Source organism: Miniopterus natalensis, chromosome 6 (assembly GCF_054644295.1).
Source record: "Miniopterus natalensis isolate mMinNat1 chromosome 6, mMinNat1.hap1, whole genome shotgun sequence".
In the NCBI taxonomy this organism is placed as follows: domain Eukaryota; kingdom Metazoa; phylum Chordata; class Mammalia; order Chiroptera; family Miniopteridae; genus Miniopterus; species Miniopterus natalensis.
Window position 1 is genome coordinate 35830872 of NC_142086.1, and position 23415 is coordinate 35854286.

The 23415-nt window shown below is 31.8% G+C and overlaps 1 protein-coding gene across 2 annotated transcripts in view; it reads left to right on the forward strand.

The window, feature by feature from the left end:
- The window catches only part of NECTIN3 (nectin cell adhesion molecule 3), a 97720-nt gene that overhangs the window by 34387 nt on the left and 39918 nt on the right, over positions 1-23415 (forward strand). Inside the window, exons 3-6 of one of the 2 annotated variants that reach the window (XM_087818146.1) lie at positions 3404-3700; positions 6657-6774; positions 10614-10765; positions 16813-22048. In XM_087818146.1, coding sequence (XP_087674272.1) covers positions 3404-3700; positions 6657-6774; positions 10614-10765; positions 16813-17393 — 1148 coding nt within the window. In that variant the 3' untranslated portion in view covers positions 17394-22048. Of the gene's footprint in view, positions 1-3403; positions 3701-6656; positions 6775-10613; positions 10766-16812; positions 22049-23415 lie in introns of those variants that run through there. The other variant, XM_087818147.1, reaches the window with a different exon arrangement.

Genomic DNA, 23415 nt, shown 5'->3' on the forward strand with positions numbered 1-23415 from the left:
TTCAAGAATTTAAAATTATTGAAATTACATATAAATTTAGGTTTAAACTAAATTCAAATATAATTTTTCAAGCTCTATGTTCATTATATGTAGGTCTTAGCTATTTTACTTTTTTCATGAAAGATTGCTTTTTATTTATACTGGGTGCTGAGTTTCTTTGCCATACTTACTTTCATTATTTCCCCTCAAATTTTCAACTTGTATTTAAATTACCACCTTTAAATAGCTTTTCCGTTTTTTAAAAATGACTTTCTTCTTGGATCATTGACACCTCAGGTTTGTTTTTCAAATCAAATTTTATTTCTGCTATCATGGATTTGCATAGATATTTGAACCCTGGGTTTCTGTTCTAATGAAAGATCTACCCTTTTCTATCTGATAACTGTTCAAGTTTATGGTGGAATTTAGAATGAGCTAATATATTAACATTAAGATAGCCACTTTCAGTGAAAGATAAACCAATTTGGAAATGCTGGTGAGTACTTTTGAATAGTGGGACAAAGATTCAGGAGTTAAATATCACCTTAGACATTTCCATCCAAAGTGGGGCTTTTTTAATGGGGGCAGTCTTTGCTCCAAGTCTGCCTACTTACCTGTCAGATTTTGTCAGGTCTGCGGGAGGCTCCCCCCATTTCATCATTTCTCTTCACTTTCTCCCAGATGCTGCTCCCGTTCTCACCTGGTCTGAGTCTGCTTTCAGAGAACGGAGCACATGCACAGCCCCTAATATTTAATGTACTAATTTTAGGGTCTCTTAAATTCAGGAAAGCAATTTTGTCCAGATTTGTTACATGTATTTTCATGTTGAGAGGTAGTATGTAAAAATAGAAGTAAAATTAAATATTTGAAGACTTTATATATTTAAAACACTGTCCTAAGAGTTGTGGGGAAATATTACTGACATTTATGAAATTGTTGCTTTTGAGAAATGTTTTGATTGGAAGGCAAGGCATAAGTATCTGAAAAATCAAGTACAGACTGTCAGAATTAAAAAAAGGTCACAAAAAAGTTCAGTGTCAAGGAAATAATAGATAAGTAGTTTGTATATGGAAGAGAGCTCGTGGGAATAAATTTTTTTGCTTTAAATTTTAGGAATTTCTCCTAAATTAATACAGTACTCAGTGGTTTAAAGCTCAAGACTGTTCACAGTGTAAGACTAATAATTTTCCCATGCCTACTTTTTTAACTTCACCTATTTCATTCCTTCCTCCCCCTCTCCCAGCACCCATAGTTCTGTTAATACCTGTCTATGTTTTTACATCTGTTTGTTCTTCTGCCTAGATTGCCTTCTTTTTCCTCCTGTCTCTCTCATCCTATATCCTTCTATTTCACTGCTATTCAAACCACATCCCTTTGGAAGCCATTCTTGAAAGATCTACTGCCTCCACAACTGGATGATTTTCATTCTTTTGCCACTGTATCTTGAGCATGTCTTTATTGTAGCGGTTGCCATACTGTTTATTATATGCTTTTTTTCACTGTAAACGTGGTGGACTTCAACTTTACACTTTAAAATTTAACATTGTATCCCTAAAACCTATGAGAGTTCCTAGTTTATAGCAATCTCATACATTAAGAAGGGTATAAGAATTTGGTAGTTCAGAAATGTTTTGTAGAAAAAAATAGTTGCCAGTTCTTGAGTGGTGGGTAGGTTTGGGATAGGCAAAAAGGAAAATATAGTGAAAGTAAGTGAACCAAGAGAGTTTGGCAGAAAACAATATATATTAGGGCAGAATTTCTTCAAAGCCAGCAGTTGTTGAAACTTGGGACTGGGATTTGTTGTGGTGTGCTACCCTGTTCATTGTAAACTGTTTAGCAGCATTTATGGCCTCTACCCACTAGATGCTAGTAGCAGTCCCTCAGTTGTGACAACTTAGAATATCTCCAGACGTTGCCAAGTGTCCTCTGTGGGAGGAGAGGAGAGATCGATCACTCACTGTCGAGAGCCCTCATTAGTGGAACCACTGAGTAATTTGTTGATTGTTCAAAGGATTTATATAAATTACAAGAATGAAAGGCTAGAAAAGTAGAGTAGGACCACATTAGAGTAACTTGAATGTTAGGGTGGGGAATTTGAACTTTATATTACTAGAAATGTAAACTTAGTGTGCAGTGTTGTGCTGCTTCTCCCCTCCCTTCTCTCAGGCTCTTGCTGTTTTAAAGTGTGGTTCATGAACTGGCAGCATTAATATCACAGCATTAATATTAATACAGAATTTCAGACCCCTCTCAGACTTATTGAGTGATAAATCTTCATTTTATCAGGATCCCTAAATGATTTGTGTACACAGTAAAGTTTGAGAAACTGCTTTGACACTTTCTCACCTTGCTTTGAGGGATGACTAACTCAGACCTGATTTAGGTAGTAATGTGATAAAAGTTGTGATTTAGGATGATCAGTGTGGTGGTTTTGATGAATTCAAATGAAGAGTTCCTGAAATTATAATGCCTCAGCCATAAGGCCATGAGGGCTTGAAATTAATTTACTAATTTCTGCCACCTGACTGAAGAAGGGAGCTATTATAAAGGAATAATTAAGATCTTGTAACTGACTGGATATAAGAAACAAGGGAGGTTTTAACAATAACAGGTTTTGAACCTTGGTGATTGAGTAAATTTAAGTGGGCATTTCTTTAAACAGGTATTAGGGATTGGTAGCAAGATGATAGTTCAGTATTTGGTTTCTTGAGTTTGAAGAAAGATAGGCCAAAAATACCAGGCAGGTGGTTAGAAACTGTAGTCATACCTTAAATCAGAGTTGGAGAAAATTAGGTATCATCTGGGTAGTAGTGTTTATCAGATAAAAGTTTTTAAGGGAGATACAAAAACATGATTGAAGGCCTTTGATAGAAAGTGTCTAACATTGAGGTTACTTTTCCTTTCTGAGGAGCTTTATACCAGGAAAAAGTAGGTGGCACGTACATTCCAATGAACAAGTATTAGTGATATTTTGTTCTAACAGTGTCGGTTCTATACTTGTAACTTGTTTTTATATTTTCTTTAAATATTTTTTCTGCAAAAATGAAGCATTATATATTAAAACTACTTTTTTCTTTCAGAGTAATAATACCTTTAATTTCATAATGGAAATTATCCATTTCACAGGAATTTTTTGTTATGTGCCAATTTTGGGAAGGGCTCACCTGTCCCTATAAAGAAAAGTGTATCTCTACCAGGAGAGCCATCTTTGTAATGGTTGTATAAAATCTTGGCTTCTTATTTGTCTTGGTTCATGATCTTTTCTTGTTCTAAGAATTCATTTGATGCTGGCATTACCTAAAAATGTGTGTGTAGATTTTATATGCAGTTACTCCTAAATTTATGAAACATGTCTAGATGTGGCTTGGAGGGATATAAATATATTCTTAATTGTAATGTAACTTTATTTTTTAAATTTGAACAGTTGAACCCACTGTGAGCCTGATAAAAGGGCCAGATTCTTTAATTGATGGAGGAAATGAAACAGTAGCAGCCATTTGTATTGCAGCCACTGGGAAACCAGTTGCACATATTAACTGGGAAGGTGATCTCGGTGAAATGGAATCCACCACAACTTCCTTTCCAAATGAAACGGCCACAATTGTCAGCCAATACAAGCTGTTTCCAACCAGATTTGCTAGAGGAAGGCGAATTACTTGTGTTGTAAAACATCCAGCCTTGGAAAAGGACATCCGATATTCTTTCGTATTAGATATACAATGTAAGTAAATGGTAACATTTGCTTTTTAAACATGTGGTGCATTTTCTTTTTATTTTCTTCCTTTGAAATTATTCTGTATCAAACTGTTTTTAGTTTGAATATTTAGTATTTAGAAATTCTTACCATTTTTCCATATTGGTATTTTTTCCCTTAATTTTTAAATTATTTTTGTGAAAATTTCATTTAACCGGAACATTTTTTTATCAGTTTGTAAAGATGGACAATGATATTAAAGTTGTTCTCTAACTTAGAATTATCTAATTTTATCCTTTTTTAGACCTTAAAAAATAAGCTGAACTAAGTAAATTGTGGAAATTTATATTTCAAAATGTACAATACTTAGAGACAAACTACTTCTCCAATCAATTATTTTAGCTGTTACTCAATTTCATTGATGCCACCCATGATGTTTTCATTTTCCAATAAGAGTCTTTTACTTCCTAAATGCATTTAAATTATTTTGAAAATCTGTATTCTTTCAATATTCAAACACAATTTTATTGATCATTAAGATTCTCATATAGGTTAAACTATTTTAAATACATCATTGGATAATCATAATAGACAAGACTCAAAGCTGGCCCATCTTTTATTTTCCTGTTATGGGATACTCTGTTGTGTTTATATTTGTGTGTGTGTGTATGTGTGTATGTACTTTTCCCTTTACATTCTTTGTGTAGCATTTTAAAATTTGAGCAATTGAAAACTGATGATAGCTTATAGCAAGGAAAATGAAAATTAAGCAGATTAGAGATAAAATTAGGAGAGCTATTTAGGTTATGCTATCATTTCCATCAATTCACAGATCATAAATGTAGACAGGTTTATGAAGACGTTCTGTCTTTCGTTTTCCTTTTTTTGTTTTTGTTTTTTGTATGCTGCATGGAATTTTAAATCACATATATTCATTACACTTGGTGTAATAGTTTCTAAAGCTACTTCTAAGGATTTTAAAAAAACATTTATAGGATTAAACTTGAGAAGATATCTATGTGAATGTTATTGCCATTGTATTCTTGAATACAAATTCCTCATTTTCTCCTTACTTCTCGGGAGGATCCAACTAAATTTTTTTTCCCCTTTCCTACCTTGCTTTCACAGACCTAACTTTTTCCTTTTTCTTGTAAAATTCAGATCTTAATTGTAAGTACTATTAATATTTTTCTCATATTTTTTCCTTTCCTGTGTCTAATCATAACTGAAATTTTCTTCAGTTTGTATTATGTATATTATTAATTTCTGTTTGCTTGAATGCAGTCCTAAGTATGTAAAAATATTTTTTCCAATACCTAAGACTTTATCATTTAGATTTATTGGCATGCTCCTAAAGTGTTGTTAGAGTTCTTTTGACTTTTTCCTCTTAATTGGGACCTATAAAACATGTGAACAAAGTTTAAGAAGATAAAATCTTACATCCAAAATTCTTCTCTCAAAATTTGGAGGTATTGTTTGGGGATATTTTAATACCTTTCCCCTCCTTCTTTTAAAAGAAATTAAACTGACAGATATCTATACTGTCTTTTTAGCAACATTTTTTAGTACCAATTTTAAGTTTCAAAAATATTTGTGTCCTGGCTGGTGTGGCTCAGTTGGTTGAGTGCCCTCCTTTGCAACGAGAGGTCGCCAGTTCAATTCCCAGTCAGGGCACATGCCCAGGTTGCAGGCTCAGTCCCCAGTAGGGGGCATGCAGGAGGCAGCCAATCGATGTTTCTCTCTCATTGATGTTTCTCTCGTTCTCTCCCTCTCTCTCTCTAAAATCAATAAAACATACTCTTAAAGGAAAAAAAAAATTGTTCATTCTTGGTATTTATAAGAGGCAGGCATTTCTTTTTTAAAATTCTAAGATTATTATACTTTAGTGAAAGTTTAATTTTTTTACTACCTTTTGTGAACCTTGCTTGATAGTAGGTCAGGCTTTTCTGACATAGGTCTCTCTCTAACCTCCCATCTGACCATGTACTATTTATCTAATTTACTATGTAGGTCACAGAAAGATGGAGGGTCCCCTGTACCTTGTATGAGTATTAGTTCCTTATTTAAGTCTTTCATGACATCCCCAACCTCATCCCCAATCTAAATTAGGCCCTTCCTCTTGTCTTCTGTCTTAGCATACTATTCTTTGCTATAACAGGTTTTAGTTAAATAGTTTTTCAATGTTCATTTTCCTATTACTATTAAAATACAATTTTATGAATATAGAGTCTATATGTATACCAAACACCTAAAACAGTTACTGTCACTTATTAGTAACTAAACATTATGGTGGTTGAATGAATGATTAGTATTGGATTTTGTAGTTTGAAGGCATAAATTTATATTGCTCGTAGACATGAATAATTGCTCATTTAACTAATTATATTGCATATATGCTAAAAGACCTTTGTGCACATTGAATGGATGCAAGATCATGTTTTAGAACAGTTGAAGTCTTAGATAATTTACTTAAGTTATAATTATAGTCTTAGAAAGTTTGTGTCGAATCTCTGCATGCCCGTAGATTATTAATTAACTATAATTGACTTGATATCTCTTTGGGGAAACTGCCTTTCAGATTAAACATTTCATTAAAAACTGTTTTATATGGTGACTTTGTACTTAAATACCATTCCTCATTATCAAATAAAGTACTTAATGTATTTTCATATAGATCTACATTTTTCAAAATAGGACTCTTATATTTGCTTTTGGTGATTATAGGTTTGTGAATATTCTTACATTCAGTGATTATAATTAGAACTGTACATGCTTATATTTGCTTAATGTTTGAGTACTCATGTTCATTTATTTACTCATTTGGTGAACTAATATTTATTGAGTACTGTCTTCCATATTGGTTATGTATATTGAGAGAAGGAAAAATTATTTGTTATGCTAAAGTTTATTATGTTTGTGCTTTATCATTGTATATTTATCATTAACAAGAGATAATCTGTTCTGTCATGAATTTATCTTATAGATGCTCCTGAGGTTTCAGTAACAGGCTATGATGGAAATTGGTTTGTAGGAAGAAAAGGTGTTAATCTCAAGTGTAATGCTGATGCAAATCCACCACCCTTCAAATCTGTGTGGAGCAGGTAATAATGTTAGATATTTCTAAAAAGAGTTTATTTAAAGGTGAAAAGTATTCTTAAATGCATAAAGTTGTCTTCTATCAGTGTAATATATGATTATAGTAATAGCTGAAAATTAAAATAAATGAAGGGTTTCTAAATGTTCTCCTATTCCGCTTCTCCCCACCTTCCTATCAACCACTGTTCTGTTCCTCAGAGACTACTTTAATGATTTTAGCATCTGATAGTAACCGTTATAGGTCTTAAACTGTTGCTTCTTGATTTAGTAATTTTTAATGCTATCTACTTCTTATCATGATAGATGAAAATTTAATTTTATATCTACCCCTTCATACATGTGTATACTCATATACATATTCCTACCTTTCATAGTCCCAGTGAAATTAAGCTACTTTTAGTTAAATTCTGTAATTATTATTTGTCTCTTTGTGACAGGTAAATATTATTTACTGAGAGCAAAGTAGTATACTGGAATTCTGTTTTCTTTTGTCTGAAGCTAATTGCTTGTTTTTACTTGTGTAGCATACTATGAATATTCTTAATTCTCTTTAATTATGAAATTTCAACTGTTACAGTAATGTTTTCATTCATATTTCTCAATATTTAGGGGCTCCTTCAATCTAGAGAGTTGTATTTATCAACTGTGGGTAATTTTCTTATTTTTTTTGCTCATTTTCCTCCTTTCTCCCCCCCTTTTTTTTCTGTTCTATACTAAATATCCTTTTGTATTTTTCAAATATTTTTATTATTTCTAGGAGACTTGCTTGATTCCCCCACCCCATGATTTAAAAAATTGGGGCATACTTTTATTTTCTAAGAACATTTTCTTATTCTCTCTTCATTTTCATACCATACTTTTATTAGTTTATGGGTATAGTATCTTCTTGTTTTCTCCTAGGGATAGTAGAGTTCTTGCCTCTGCAGACTTTTTTTTTTTTTACCTATTGTCTCCTTTTTCCTCCTATTTTTTTCTTGTTTTCTGTCATTCTGTAGGTATTCCTTAGTTTTTCTCAGTTGTCTAGTTATTTCACAGTGTTGCATTAAGTTAAAATGCTGAGTGGAAACTCTTCCCATAGTGGGGATTACTCATTAGTAGATTCCATTCAGAGTGACCAGATGGAGAGGTGGTTATTTCTCTGGGGAAGCTCTGATGTCACCTATGAAAGGGTAGAAGTCTTTTCTTCATGGCCATTCAGTTTATGTATTGAATTAACCTTCATTCTTTTGCCTAAACATAAATGCCTGGTGTCTATACAGAGTTGGGTGTGTTGTCTATTATTTTGTTTTTTAACTTTCAACTAATGTTCTTATCTCTAGCCCCTTGCCTCACTCTGTTTTGAGTTCTCTGGGCCAAAATGGCTTCTCGCTCATCCATATGCCTCCTTGTGAGCACTACTTCAGCCCAAAGCAGAGCTTTACAAATCTGGGGCTGTTGATATTTTGGGCTGGATTAATCTTTTTGTGGGAGGCAGCCCTATTAATTTTAGGATGTTTAGCAGTTTCCCTGACTTTTAATCTCTAGAACCAGTATCACCTCATCTCCCCACTTCCTCTTTCCCTCCCCTCTACCCCGCTTGCTGCAACCAAAAATACCTTCAGACATGTTGTATGTTCCCTGGAGACAAAAATCACTTCTGACAGAAACACTGGCCTAAAGCATACATTGTTGTCTCCATCTGTTTTCTGTCTTCTAAAAGTTTGAATCTTATCTGATGAATTCTACCTCCTGTTCTCTTTCTCATAGGTTTTTAACATAGCTTTAATTCCTTTGCTCTTGTTTTAGGTGGGATTTTGTGAATGTGAGGAAATCGTATGTTTGGTCAGTCTGTTGCCTTTAAACAAATATACAGTTTTAAAAGTAGGGATGGCCTTTCATTTACATTTTCTTAAAAGTGGGAAACAGTCATTGGTTAAGATATAGAGTATTGCTAAAAGTTGTATAATTCTGGATTCTCATCCTAGTATCTGCTTGTAGATGCCCTTTTTTGAGGAAGTCGTCATAGTACTTTACAGAGTTTTTATGAGGGTAGAGACTGAATATAAATAATGAACATAGGTGCATGAGCACAGAAGGCACTTAGAATGTCATTTTTTGCAAGTTCAATGTGATACTTAGATTTTTCTCACTGTGGTTCATATGAGTAAACAATTTAAAGGATTATAAGACATTTTTCTATTTGCCAGAATTAAAGGGATTCAAATTTGGGCCCCAAAGTAGGGATAGTTGGAAAGATATAGTTTATATTTATTCTTATCCTCTTAGTAAAAGAATTCACCTTTTGAAAGCTGATGTTTGTAAAAATGTTCTTTCCAAAGTTCTCTTAAGAAGGAAGTTGAGTGTTTTTGTTTTTTTAACCATTAGAATATTACCTTTGTTCTCTTCATTGCTAAATTAAAGTACTGGCAACTGAAAGATTTTACTGATTGTTCTTTCACCTACTGCCCGTGGGAATCAGAATGAAATCATCCCTCCTGTTCTCCAGTGTTGATTTGCTTCATTCGACTGTTTTATTATTCTTTGTTTTTATTTTCTTTGTAATTAATTCTTGGTCTCCTACTAGTATTTAGATCATTGAAAGCAAGCACCAAATCTTAATGTAGCTTTGCATCTAAGCAACACTAGCAGAGGAGAGTAGGGTAAATAGTGGATGACTGAGTGAGGAAGTGAATTAACTTTTTGAAGATCTACTTAACTCAAACTATAGTAAGAAAAAGGGGTAAAACTCTTTTCTTTTTTAAAAAAAAGATAATGGACTTTAGAACTGGTTTTAAAAGAAAGACCTATTGGTGGGGTTTTTTGGGGGGGTACCCTAAGGTGGTAAAAATGATGTGTAGCAGTATACTTAGTTCCATTGCAGTGAATGGTGTTAGAGTTATTTTTTTTCTTTTCTTTTTTAAAAATATATCTTTATTGATTTCAGAGAGAGGAAGGGAGAGGGAGAGAGAGAGATAGAAACATCAATGATGAGAGAGAGTCATTGATCGGCTGCCTCCTGCACGCCCCTGACAGGGGATCAATCCTGCAGCCTGGGCATGTGCCCTGACTGGGAATCAAACTACAGTCTTCTCGATCCTAGGCTGACGCTCAACCACTGGGCCAGGCCTGGCTGGGCTAGAGTTCTTATAGTGGGATTTTATTTCCCATTATGGTTTATAGTAATATATTAGATAGGACCTCTTAGCCAAGTTAGTATAGGCACCATTTAAAAAGAGTTACTGATACCAAATAGTGCCTTGGTTTTTATTGTCACAGATGTCCACCTTACAAATGAAATTATTTTATAAGAAGACCCTTTTTGGTGGCTTAAAAACTAACCATCTTTTAGATGGGGCATAGTATAGACTTGTCTTGCATTAAATGATGCTTCTTAAATATATTACAGTAAGTGCTAAAACAGAAGTACTTAAATGAGATGACTTGCCATTAAGAAAATTATAGATATAACATGAGTAGGTTCATAATTCACGGATAATTATTTTGATTCCTTTGATAATATGAGTATGCCTTCAAATAATGTTTTTCTAATTTTCTAGTTTTCTGAATATAATTCTTGAAAATCACATAATTTTTTCTCTCCTTCCTTCCCATTCTAATATATTAACTAAGGTATACCTGTATGAATTGATATTTTGAAAGAATTCTTAACGGACTTTACCTGTTAGTTCAACTTTATTAAAATAAAAATTCATAATGTAGTACATACTTCCATTTCATAGTCAAGTTTCCCCATAGGATGCTGGTTCTCTCACTAACACCTTAAAAGTTAATATGTTGTTTAAACAGCTGTCAATGAATAGAGACCGAGAATATATAAAATCATTTTATGCTTTTTCAAATCTAGGTTGGATGGACAGTGGCCTGATGGCTTATTGGCTTCAGACAATACTCTTCATTTTGTCCATCCACTGAGTTTCAATTATTCTGGTGTTTATGTCTGTAAAGTGACCAATTCCCTTGGTCAGAGAAGTGATCAGAAGGTCATCTACATTTCAGGTGAGTTACTGTCTACTTGCAGAGTGAGTACTTGAATTATTCCTGCAGTGATAGTCACAGTAGTAACACTGTAATCATGGTGGCCATTTATACTTGTGAAGATAGAGGTTCCTCAGTCTACGATTTTCCAAATAATTCAAAACATATACTAAACTAACTCTGTCTGAAAACATGTGTAAAGTGGCATTCCTTTACTTAAAGAATTGTCACAATGTTTATGCAGCAACTTTATGCACAGTTTAAAACCTATGTGTATAGTTGAATTTATAGTTAAATAGTATTAATTTATTTTATGGGTGGTGTGTGCCTTTCTAGGTTCTTTTGTCTTTACACCAAGAATGAACATTGGGGTTTTTTGTTTGTTTTTGGTGGATACTCTGCACACAAGTGTCTGATAAATAGGAAATCAGCTTGTTAAATAACATCATCACTCAGTATGTTACTATGCTATATTAGATTACTGAGAGGTGAAGTAAGAATGCTACTGATGAAAATGTTCTAATGAAATAAAATTTAAGATGTCTTTTATTGTTTAAGGACTTAGATTATTCACAGTCCATTTGTTTCACCGTGAAAGTTTTTGTTAATTTGACAGTAAAAATTTGAATATTCACAAAATATAGTTAGAGCTAAAAATATATTGTTTCCTGGGTGTGGCTATAAATAATAAATTGTCAATGGAATTCTTATTTTTACAAATTATGTAAACTATTTTGAGCATCTCCTTACTGACTATAAGAATGCAGCAATCTTGATGCCTAACATGGAAACTTAAAGACAAAAGGAAGAGAACTTTGAGAAATGCAGGTTTGTATGGTAATTCTGTAATAGGTAGTTAAGATTTTCATTTCTGTTCAAATCTAAAACTAAATCAGAGATTTTAGAGAAATTTTAAGTGTGTTTTTATGTTATATTCTGTCCTTGTATGATCACTCAATCTAAGAAAAGTCCCCCGTATTATTTATTACAATTTGTAGTTGTATATTTATTTATTTACTTATCTATCCTCACATTTAAACAGTTGGTGTTCATTTACTTTACCACTTAGTTAATGCCTGGCATATGATACGGACTCATTTAAAAAAAAATTTTTTTTGCACGAATCTCACAAGAAGCTTAGAGCTGTGTACATCCCTAGTATCGCTTTTTTCCAGCAGCAGTGCTTTGGTGGAAATCAAAATAAGATTAAATATTAGTATACTGGTCTCTCTTTCTTCCCTTGGAGATATTTTATTAAAAAGATCCACAGGAAATACATATTTAAAATGTACTTATTTAAAGACTGCTTACTTTTTGTTTCTGTTGTACAAAATTTGGTGTGAGAAGTTACTTGTAAATCTTGGACTCAATGTGTTATAATTATGTAATCATTTAATATTAAGGCTCAATTTGGAAATCTTTTATATACTGATTACATCGGTGATATCCTAAATTAATATCTTTTGCCATTCTGGGTTCACTTCCTAGTACTCCTGACTCATGTGTCCAACTGCCTATTAGTGATTATTAACCCTTTATAGAAGTATAAATAGACATTTACAACTTAACATGAAAAACTGAGGTCCTGATCTTTCTCCTGCCCCTTGCCACTAAATCTCTTCCTCCATTAGTCTTCCTCCTTTCACTTATTGGTAGCTCTGTCCTTACTTTGTCTGAAGGTATAATCCTTAATACTTATCTTTGATTCTGATTTTTTTTCCTCAGACTCCACTCATTTCATCAACAAATTGTCAGCTCTCCCATTGTGTTATATACAGAACCTTACCAATTCTCCACTTCTGTTTCATATATTCTGGTCGAAGCCATCAGCAACTCTTACTTAACTATTAGAACAGCGATTTAATCTTTCTACTTACAATCTGTCATCAAATGAGTATGTCAGATCATGCCATGCCTCTCTTTTAAACCTTCCATGGACTTTCCATTTTACACACAATAAAAACAAAGTCTTTACAGTGACTTATAAGACTCTGTACATGTCCTGGCCCTAGATTATCTCTTTGACCTCATTTCTCATTATATCTCTTGCTCATTTAGTTTCAATCACACTGGCCTCTTTGCTGTTCTTTGAAAACAACATGCACATTTCTACCTCAGAATCTTTACACTTGCTGTTTGCACTGCCTTGAATGTTCTTCAGATATCCTCATAGCTTTTTTTCTCACTTTCTTTAGGTCTTTATCAAATATCACCTTCATAATTGTATTTAAAATTAAAACCTTTCTCTTCTAGCCTCTCTACTAATTTGTCCTTTTCTACCTTATTTTTCTTTACCATACATATTGTCATGTGACACACTGTGTATTTTATTTTATTTTATTATTTTATTTTAATTTTTTATACGCTTGTTTCTTTTTACCCAGACTAGACCATAATTCCTAGGAGGGCAGGACTTTTGTCTGCTTTAATCACTACTGTATTCCCATCATCTGCAATAATGTTTATTAGCACATAGTAGGTGTTCAGTGAATTTTTGTTGCATGAATAAATAAATTTGTTTGATTTTATGTAACTTTTTTTTACAAAGTAACTGGTAATAAACTTTACATATTTTTAAGTCGTTCTCTACTAAGTTTTCTAAGAGGGGAAATAATTTTGAGTAAATGTGAAAAATCACAGTTAATTGCCACTAAGGACATAAGAAAAAGATAGCATTATATGAGAGAGTTTTCTTCAAGAAACCATCAAGAAATAGACTTTACTTTTTTATCGACAGTGTTTAATACAGTAGACTATGCTGAGTTTATTTAAATCCTCTAAGAGCTTCTTGGAGTATATCACGTATCCTAGATAAAATACTGTCTTTCCAAAATGACTAATAAAGCCTACTAGGCTTTTATCAGAATAAAAGATCATAATTAACACAGAGTAAATGATCAGTTAATCTTTTGCATTAGAAAATTTTTTTACCTCAGTATTAAAATTGATATTTATAATTTTCTGAAATGATTACTAAAAATATTTGTAAAAGGAATGTCTTATGACTGAAGACTGAAAGTTCTACTCAGAACAGAGCTAGCAACTCTGTTTGAGAAATTGTTCACAATTTTATTATACATTTCCCACGTTGATAAACATAAGATTTTAGACAAGAGGTGATTGATTCAAAACTGTGATAGTCTACTTCAGTTCTTATGTGATTCTTTGTCCAATATGTGTTTTTCTAGTTGCTTTTTGAGTATTTTTCCATGATACCTCTTACTTTTCTTTGAGAATAGGGAGGCAAATTTTTATGTATTGCATAAGTTCCCCCCTGCCTAAAACTCAAAGTACATTTCTATGAAAATCTTGAATTTCAAATCATACTAATTTTAAGATCCATACATATTATCAGACTTAATAATCCACACATTCTTAGCAGTCCTTAAGCTTTAAAATTCATAGATTTTGTTTACTTAAAGAATTCACATAAAGTCTAAAAGAAAAGAAATGAATTAATTTAATTTTTAACATAGTAATTATTATGCTAAAATATACTTTATAGCTACAGTAGCCTCATTCGACTTTTTGTTTTTCTTTCCCTATTTGGCAGAACTCATTAATTTGAAAAAGAAACTTAAGAAGTTCTTCATTTAGGTGTGGAGAACTCAGTCTATAGCTCATTGCATTTGTTATATACTCATTTATCACATGGTCAGCAAGGAATATAAAAAAATAATGTCTGAAAAAATAAGAAATGCTGTTGGGAAGCATTTTAAATAATGATAAATAAGTACCTAATGATGATTTTGAAATACTAGTCTCTCTACCTCCTTACATGAATTGTGACTTTCACTGTCATTATCTTGGAGGAGGGCAACAATTAGAAAATATGAATAAATGTTGTATGCATTGTTATATGTCCATTGCTTAAAAATACAAAATAATATAGTATTAACACTAGTCCCACTTTCACGCAATCATATTAATAGTGAGACTATGCTATTTTTAACACTGGTTGAGGTAAGCTAAAAAATTTCCAGAACTCCTGACAAAATTAAATAACAAGGTTTTTAAATAGGTATTTTTGGGGTACTCCTTTTTTCTTTTTTTAAGTTAGATTTTTCTGAAAGCTATGTTTTGTTAATTTTGAGTTAGACAGATACCCGTGTGTGTGCACATCAAGAACATTCCAAGTAGAAATAGTAAATTTCAGGGATTGTTGTATTTAGGAAACTTGGTAAAAATGTTGGTATATCTTATACTTGGTGAAAGCTCAGGTATATGCACTGTTCTGAGAAAAATAGCATTTCATTAAGAGCTATTAAAAACTTTAAAAATTTTATGTGCATAAAAATGTATGAGTTATAAATAATTACTTAGGTGATTTCTACTTTTATTTAAACATGCTGATGCCAGTTTATTTTAATACTTTTTCTTTGAGAATCATTGTAAAGATGACATTTAATACTTAAAACTTGACTTTTCCATTAGTCCTCCCTCCTCAGAAAATACACGAGTTGTCTGCCAAATGATTAATTTTTAGTTTATTTCTTTAATAGCCTGGCTCTGTGAAGTTGGATTATATGAGGCTTTACTACTTGAATACTGTACTAGAAATGATCCTGTAATTCCACAGTTGTTTTATTTTTAAGATTAAATTTGTTCAGCTAGTGAATATTTTCTCACAAATTCACTTAACTTTGATTCACTTACATATAATAACTATTAGTCACTTCAAGGTACTTGACATGATTGCCTATTATATTGGTTTACACTGATAGGAAATTAGTTATACTGTACTTATTACATTTTATACTGTACTTGCTAAATTTTTACCACATTCTATACATATGGCATTCCGTGATGAAACCTGTTTCAGTAAGTATTTTTCTTTAGCTTGTAATTTTAGAATAACTTATCCCATGTAGATTTAGTGTTTTTCTAACAATCATTTTTTAAAAGCTCTATCAGTACCACTCATTTAAAAATTAATAATAGGAGATTACCATTTGGGTCATTTTATTTTTATTGATGAAGAAATTCAAGATTTTTTAGTCTCATCCTGTCTTCAAACTCTAGAGTATTGTGTAACATGACCTACAAATACCACCTAATTGATAATTAACCAATCTTTAATTTTTACTGTTTATGTTTAGTTGCTTTTTAATATTAATGGCTATTTTATCTGTATTCTAATGGCAATACACAGGATCATTTGCATCTAATATTTAAGTATTATTAGAATGTTCTCTCTAAAATATTAGCTACTTTTTTGAGACTCCATCCTAAAGCAATGTAACATTAAATTGTGTGCAGATATGGTTGAAATCCCTCAATTTTCTAAATGGTCAGATATTTTGCCCATGCGGTATAGACACAATGACGACATTTTTATAATATTTTATAGTTTACTTGTTTTTACTTTGTAAGTCTCATTTGATAATAGCCCTTTTGGCTAACAACTGTTTGAGTATGCTTTTAATTTTTTAATTACTAAATAATGGTATGTACTATGTAAGTCCTTTTTAAAAATTGAAGTTATCTTTATTTAAAAAATATTTTTGAGAGAATTATTAAACCAACAGCTTATTCTGTGACCACTTAACAAGTTTCTATAGTTTTTCATTCTTTTATAAATAAGTTCAGATCTTACCAAAAAAACTATATTAGGTAAAATGGATATTAAGAAAACTTTAATTTTTTTCAATCTTTTTTTGTTTTCTTGTGCTACTGGCTAAAAAAATTTACATTTGAATTATTTAATTTTTGGTATGATAATTCTTAAGCCAGCGGTATATAGGACACTTAAGTAATGCTCTTCATTAAAAAAACAAAAAAACCATTTCTTTGAGTACAATGTCATGTTTAAGCTTGGACTAGAATAATTTAGGATATACACTGTACATAATATTTCACTCCTTTAACTACCTTGAAAATTGACTGTCAGTTTTGTTATTTTTTAAAAATTTGGAAGTACATTCTAATCTTAAATTAAGAATGAAAAACTATTATTACTATGAATATATATTCATTAACTGTGCTGTCTTTTCAACTTGGCGCTGAATCAGCCTGCATTGACATTCTTTGCCTTTCTGTGTCTTGTCTATCTTTACTGTTTCCATTAGATCCTCCTACTACTACCACTCTTCAGCCTACAATTCAGTGGCATCTCTCAACTGCTGACATTGAAGATCTAACAAAAGAAGTAAAAAAATTGCCCTTCCCATTGTCAACTTTGGCAACAATTAAGGATGACACAATTGGCACAATCATTGCTAGTGTAGTGGGTGGGGCTCTTTTCCTAATACTTGTAAGTGTTTTGGCTGGGATATACTACTATAGGAGAAGACGGACGTTTCGTGGAGACTACTTTGCCAAGAACTACATTCCACCATCAGATATGCAAAAAGAATCTCAAATAGATGTCCTTCAACAAGATGAGCTTGATTCTTACCCAGACAGTGTAAAAAAAGAAAACAAAAATCCAGTGAACAATCTAATACGGAAAGACTATTTAGAAGAGCCTGAAAAAACACAGTGGAACAATGTAGAAAATCTCAATAGATTTGAAAGACCAATGGATTATTATGAAGATCTAAAAATGGGAATGAAGTTCGTCAGTGATGAACATTATGATGAAAATGAAGATGACTTGGTTTCACACGTAGACGGTTCTGTAATTTCCAGGAGGGAGTGGTATGTTTAGCAACCACTAAATGTGACTTAACTATGTACAATGTTTCATTCATACTAGTTGATCATTTTCAGATTGTTCATACTTTTTCTTGAGGAAGAATAAGCTTTTACACCTTGATTTTCAAGCTTGCTTTTTATATCTAATTTGACAGATGAAAATGTAAAATCTGGGTTCAATGTATCTGAGCTGCTTTACAATTTTTTTTCAATGCTGTACTACTGTCTCAAGATTTAAATTTTAATGCAGAGTACTTTATTGGTCTGAGGCACACAGGTAAGAAGAAATGTCAACATTAAATGTATGACTTTTTGGTACAAAAATTTAAAAAAGAAAAAAAAGGGGGGGGAATTACCTTGGCATTGTGTATTATTAAATGTTTACCTAAGACTATAATCTCAATTATAATGTTTGTTAAACATACCTCTCAAAATTTATCACCACTAAATGATATTACATCAAAATTGACTAATTCAAGAAATGTTTATATATATATTTTTAGTATACAAAAATATTCAGTCTAATGAAACACCTTTCCTTTTCAAACATTATTTTCTGTTTCTCTACAAATGGAATCTTTACCTCTGCATTTTAATGAGCCTTGCCATAATTACTGTAGAGTGGCTTTTCAAAGATATTTTGTTGCACTAAAACTGTGGTAGTAAACTCAGTGAACATGATGTGTGGAAGAGCATAATTAGCTGCTCAATATTTTTGGCCAGAATACATACAAGAGTAATAATAAAAACATGCCTTTTAAACATCATAATGATTACAATGTTTTTCATCTCTGGAGGACATTTCTTATGTAGTCATGTAAACATGGATTTCAGTACAATAAGTGGTAGTTTGTTTTGATGCTTTATGTCCTAAATATAAGAAGAATGAGAATACGGTACACAGTCAAGTATAGTGCAGAGAGGGCATTTCAGTATATGGATAAAGATGGCCAAACTAGCTTTGGAATGCCAATTTTAGAATTGAGATACTTCAGCCAAGAATCTATACAAAGAATTTTCTAGACCATGTTGTTTTAGTCATTTAATATTGATATTGTTCAAATGGGTAAATATACAGGAAAAAAATTTAGATAAACTTGAGATTTAACAAAAATCTGAATTATAAAGCCAATCACTAACACTTGCTGATGGATATTGTCAAACCATCCTTTTTCCTCCTAAATGTATGTATATGTTTCAAGATTTTTGTTTTTCCAATTAAAACTGGAAACATCATGAGGTTTTTTTGTTTTGTTTTTGTTTCATAATTCATTAAGTATATTCTTTCCAGAAATGTATCTTGAAAAAAATGTTATATAAATCTTCAAATGTGGATTTTCTTTGTGAGGTAATTAAGTTGCTTCTACGGTGGAGTCCTATAAAATTGTAATAATGACAACTATTTTGAAGCCCAAAGAATATGGGTTTTTTCTGTTGATGATTCATTTAAAAAAGGACTGTATAGAATTGCCTTAGGTGTTTTGCCAGGGAATTGAAGTGGAAGTTAGTAGGAGAATCATAAATTAAATAAATTATTTTGTAATAAAAAAGCAAAGTAGGTACTTTTTGTTTTTACTATCCCAACTACCCTCCTTCTGATTCTTGTCAGAGCTAAAAAAATGGTTTATAAGGCAAAGTTCTAACATGTTCATAGAATTTTGCAAGTAGTTAAGGCTTTATTATAAATGATTATAGCCTAGTTTCCTTTATTTTAACTGTTAGTGTTTTCTGAAAATTAGAAACCAATTCTTTTCCCAAACACTTAGTATAAAGCTGTAATATCAGTTAAGAATATTATCCAGTTCACTGATATCTTGTTGAAAATATTGGTCTTAAATATAATTAACCACTGATATACAAATATTAAATCTCTTTTGGTCTAAGTCATTGGAAGAAAAACTTTCTTGGCAATATTCTGTGATTAAAGCAACTTTATTTATTTTTTATTTAAGTATCAGCAATGATATGGCCACAGAAAAATGGGTCTAAATTTTCTTACCATGGATGATGCAAATTTGTGGCTTTTTTGAAGAAATTTCATCTTTAGAACAATAATTTGCAATGCTTTATAAATCTGAGCAGTCACATTTACAGTACTGTATTAATCTCAACTTGAGTGTAATCTGAAGGAAATTAGAACTGTAATTCAAAAATAAAAATACTTAGTAATTATGAATTTCCTTTGTATTGTGGCCATTATGCGGTTAGGGTTTGTTTTTTTTCTTTGTTTGTTTTTGTTTCTTTTGTGTTTGGCTGGAGAGGATGCATGGAAGGCTGCAAGTGAGTATTTGATAAATTTCTGTATCCTTAATCTAAACTATTTGGCAAACTAAACGATTTCAAACTTTTAAGAATATACTGGTGCTTAAGGCTTTCTGAAGCATTGCACTGTTGTTAGAGTTTTGTGTGTGTTTACTGTACATAAAGACTTGTTTTTAAACATGAACAGTTGTAGCAAATAAACATTTTTGTTAAATTAACTTTTTAATATCAATGATGTGCACAGCCGATTGATATATATGAAAATCCTACTCAAAAGATGGAAGAATAGTATTTTGGCCATATATATACTTATATTTCTTATTTTTTCAACTGGTTTTTCATTTTTGTATTTAGTTTAGGTTTTTCTTTAACAACTGATTGAAATATTTCTATATTACAATGGAGATTAATGCAGGTCTTATTTTTCCTGCCATTCTTTATTAAAATACATTGAAACTTAAAAGTACTTTGTAGTTTAAAGACTTAGTATTTTACCATTTGTCTAAAAGGTTTCTTTTTGATAAGTCTAACATTAAATAAACCATTAAGTTTTTTAGTAATAAGTTCTACTTATTCTGAATTGCTTCTGATAGCCATGTAGTAAAAAGTTTTATAAAGATAACATTGGCTAAATGTTTAACATAAGAGGCTGTAGGAAGCTCAATGTATAAGTACAAAACTTGAGAAAAATGCAGCCATTTTACATGTGAAATCTGATTTGAGTGTTTGGTTTTGATTTTGGTAAATACTGCTAAAACAAAGTATATAAACAAGAAACTGTTACGTGTAGATGTAATCAGTGTAAAATAGAAGAAATGAAGTACCCCTATTGAATTTTTAATTCTAATAGGGGAATGATTTATAGATCAAATTATTTTTCCTGTTTATTAATTAGAAATGTAACATTTATAAAAAATTTCTTTCTCAAATTTTTGGTATATTGGGTTTGGATTGAATTTTAATTTTTACCAGTGATACTTTTTTCCAGGTTACTTAGGCATATTTCTGTAACAAACCTATGGTTTGTGTATCACCTTCTTTGTCCTTATTACAGTATTTGCTGGCATGTGTGTGTGTAACCTAGTTTTTCTTTAATTCATGATGCTTTGTAGGATTTAGAAATCTATTTTATTTCTCTTCCCAAATAAGACTGTATCAGTTAAAGTTCAGGGAGCATCTAAGCTGGTATGTTAGCCATTATAAACTTCGCTGTTAATTAATCATTTAATTCCCATTGTTGCTAATTGTGTGTAATCACCTCCCTATTTTCTGTCTTTGATGTTTGAAATTACAGTATTTTTCTAAGCTTTAAGTTATTTTAGAGCAAATAGCAGCTTTTTATTTAAATAACATTTGACTGGATTAAATTTAGTTTTACTCTTATTATACCAATAAAAATTTATACAGGACAGACTCTTTAGAATAGTATACACGTATACAACGTTCTGTTTTTTAAAATGCTTTGTTTTCTTCTATTATATTCCAGTAAGCTGTACTTTTTTTTTTTTTTTTTTAATTGAGTTGAGTAGTGGTAAGTTTCGATCAAGAGCTTGGAACCAAACATAGCTTGCAGAAGCTTTTGCTATATATACCCTTAGTGGTTCTTTTTTTAAAAAAATATTTTTACTGATTTTTAGAGAGAAGGGAAAGGGAGAGAGAGAGACATTGATGTGCGAGCTGAACACCCAGTTGGCTGCTTCCTACGTGCCCCCTACCGGGAATGGGAACCAAAACCTGGGAATGTGCCTTGACTGGTAATTGAACCAGCAACCCTTTGGTGCACAGGAATGACTCCCAACCAACTGAGCCACACTGGCCAGGGTCTTTTCTTAAACCTTGATAATAGTTAATGTTCATTTCAATTTAGATCTCTTAACTGTTCTACTATACAGTGTGCTTTGATGCCTGAGTAATTGTGTCCATGCAGCTCTCTTTACCTTTCCTCCCTTTTCCACACTCGGAAATCAGTCCATATGCAATGTCCAGTTCAAATGATAGCTTAATGAAACTTCTTTCCCCTCTAGAATTAATAGCTGTTGCCATATTCTTTTATGTCAGCTTTTATCTACTTTACCATAACGTCACATTTTATTTTAGTTTTTACCTATTCCCTTTAGATCAGTGGTCTTCGAAACGCTTTTCTGTACCTATTGCTTAAAAATTCTTATGTACTCCTAATATGTTTATGTTTATAAATTACATATGTGCTACTATAGAAGTTTGCTCTATGCATTATAAAATATTCAAAAATGGAAGTTTTAACATCTGGTGGAATATTTTTAAAATATTTGTTTCACTAAAGCAATAATATTTGGAGAAACTGTATGTCCTTCATATTAAAAGTTAACTTTTTTCTCACTAAAACATTTCAATTGTAAAAAATACATAATGTGGTTAAAAAACCCACATGATTGAATGTGCTTCTTTTTTTATCTTGATTTTATACTTTTTGATTCAGTGATTCAGAGGTGTGAATTCAGGTTCAGTATATTTTTATAATTGGTTGTTAGGTATTATAGCTAAAATGCTACCTTTCAAAAACAAGCAGATTTGAATGAAAGGAAGTATATTGTTGGGGATCTCAACAGTTTCATTGCAGCTACTGTTGAGAGCTTGTCTTCATGTTCAAGATGTTTGGTTTTTCAATGGCACAATGAACTCACCCCTCACATTAGCTACTCTCTCTGCGTAGTATGGGTTTAGTGTGAGGTTTATTGTTAAGAGTTGAACATACATTTTTATTTTATTTGGTCTCCTAATGTATTTGAATTTTTTTTTGATTGACTACAGCTGATTAGATTGCCAAGGTTTTACTTCATATGTAACTGATAACATTTGTGTATTAAGAATAACATATTTGCATTGACAGTTTTTGGTTTTTTTTACTTGTGCCTATGCTGTTGGAGTTATCTTAATTCTGCCAATTTTTTGGAGGAATGATACTCACTAGGAATAAGTGCTTACTAATATATAACATGGATTAGCAGTGATACCCTCACTTGGTCCATGTATCAGATGGTCACTTGTCACACAGGGCACCCATGCCATCCTCCTTTACATTTTTGTTAGTTAACTCTAGATAAGTTATTAGTTCATTCAGCTGAACTGTCATACATCACAGTTTGTCACACGGTGCTGACTGTACTAAGAGGGAACAACCAAGTGCAGGTGTAACTGTACTTGATTTCGTTCTGTAACTTTCCCACTCCACACTTCACATAAGGTATTATGGATTCCTGTGTGACAGGTGAACACCTGACAATGGATCAGTGGGAACTACCAATGCCCATGCATATATTCTAGAACATTTTTATTAAATAACCCCCCCTTTTTTTTTTCTTTAGTTAAATGATAGTCTCTACACTTCATTGGAAAATATGTTAATGGATTCTGTGACCCCACTTTGGGGATTTTGCTCTCTATTATGAGGACAGGAACTATGTAAAACTCATTCTTGTAGTCCTAGCACTTAACATAAGACCTGGCACCAGTTATTATAGGTAATTTGTTGGATGAGTGGCTGAGGAGTCTAACCTGACCCAAATAGAGGACTCATTAAAAATTAATGATAAATATCTGGCTGGATATAAAGACTTAGATGACATACAGAAAATACAGTAATAAATAAAGAGGCTATTGAAAAATAAAAGGATGGGATTATTTGTGCAAAAAAAGTTGGCAGTGCAGTGATATGTATTATGGGAATAAATAGAAGGTAGGAAGATACATTTGTAGGGTATTGCATTAACCTGAGAATCATGATGGTGTCACTG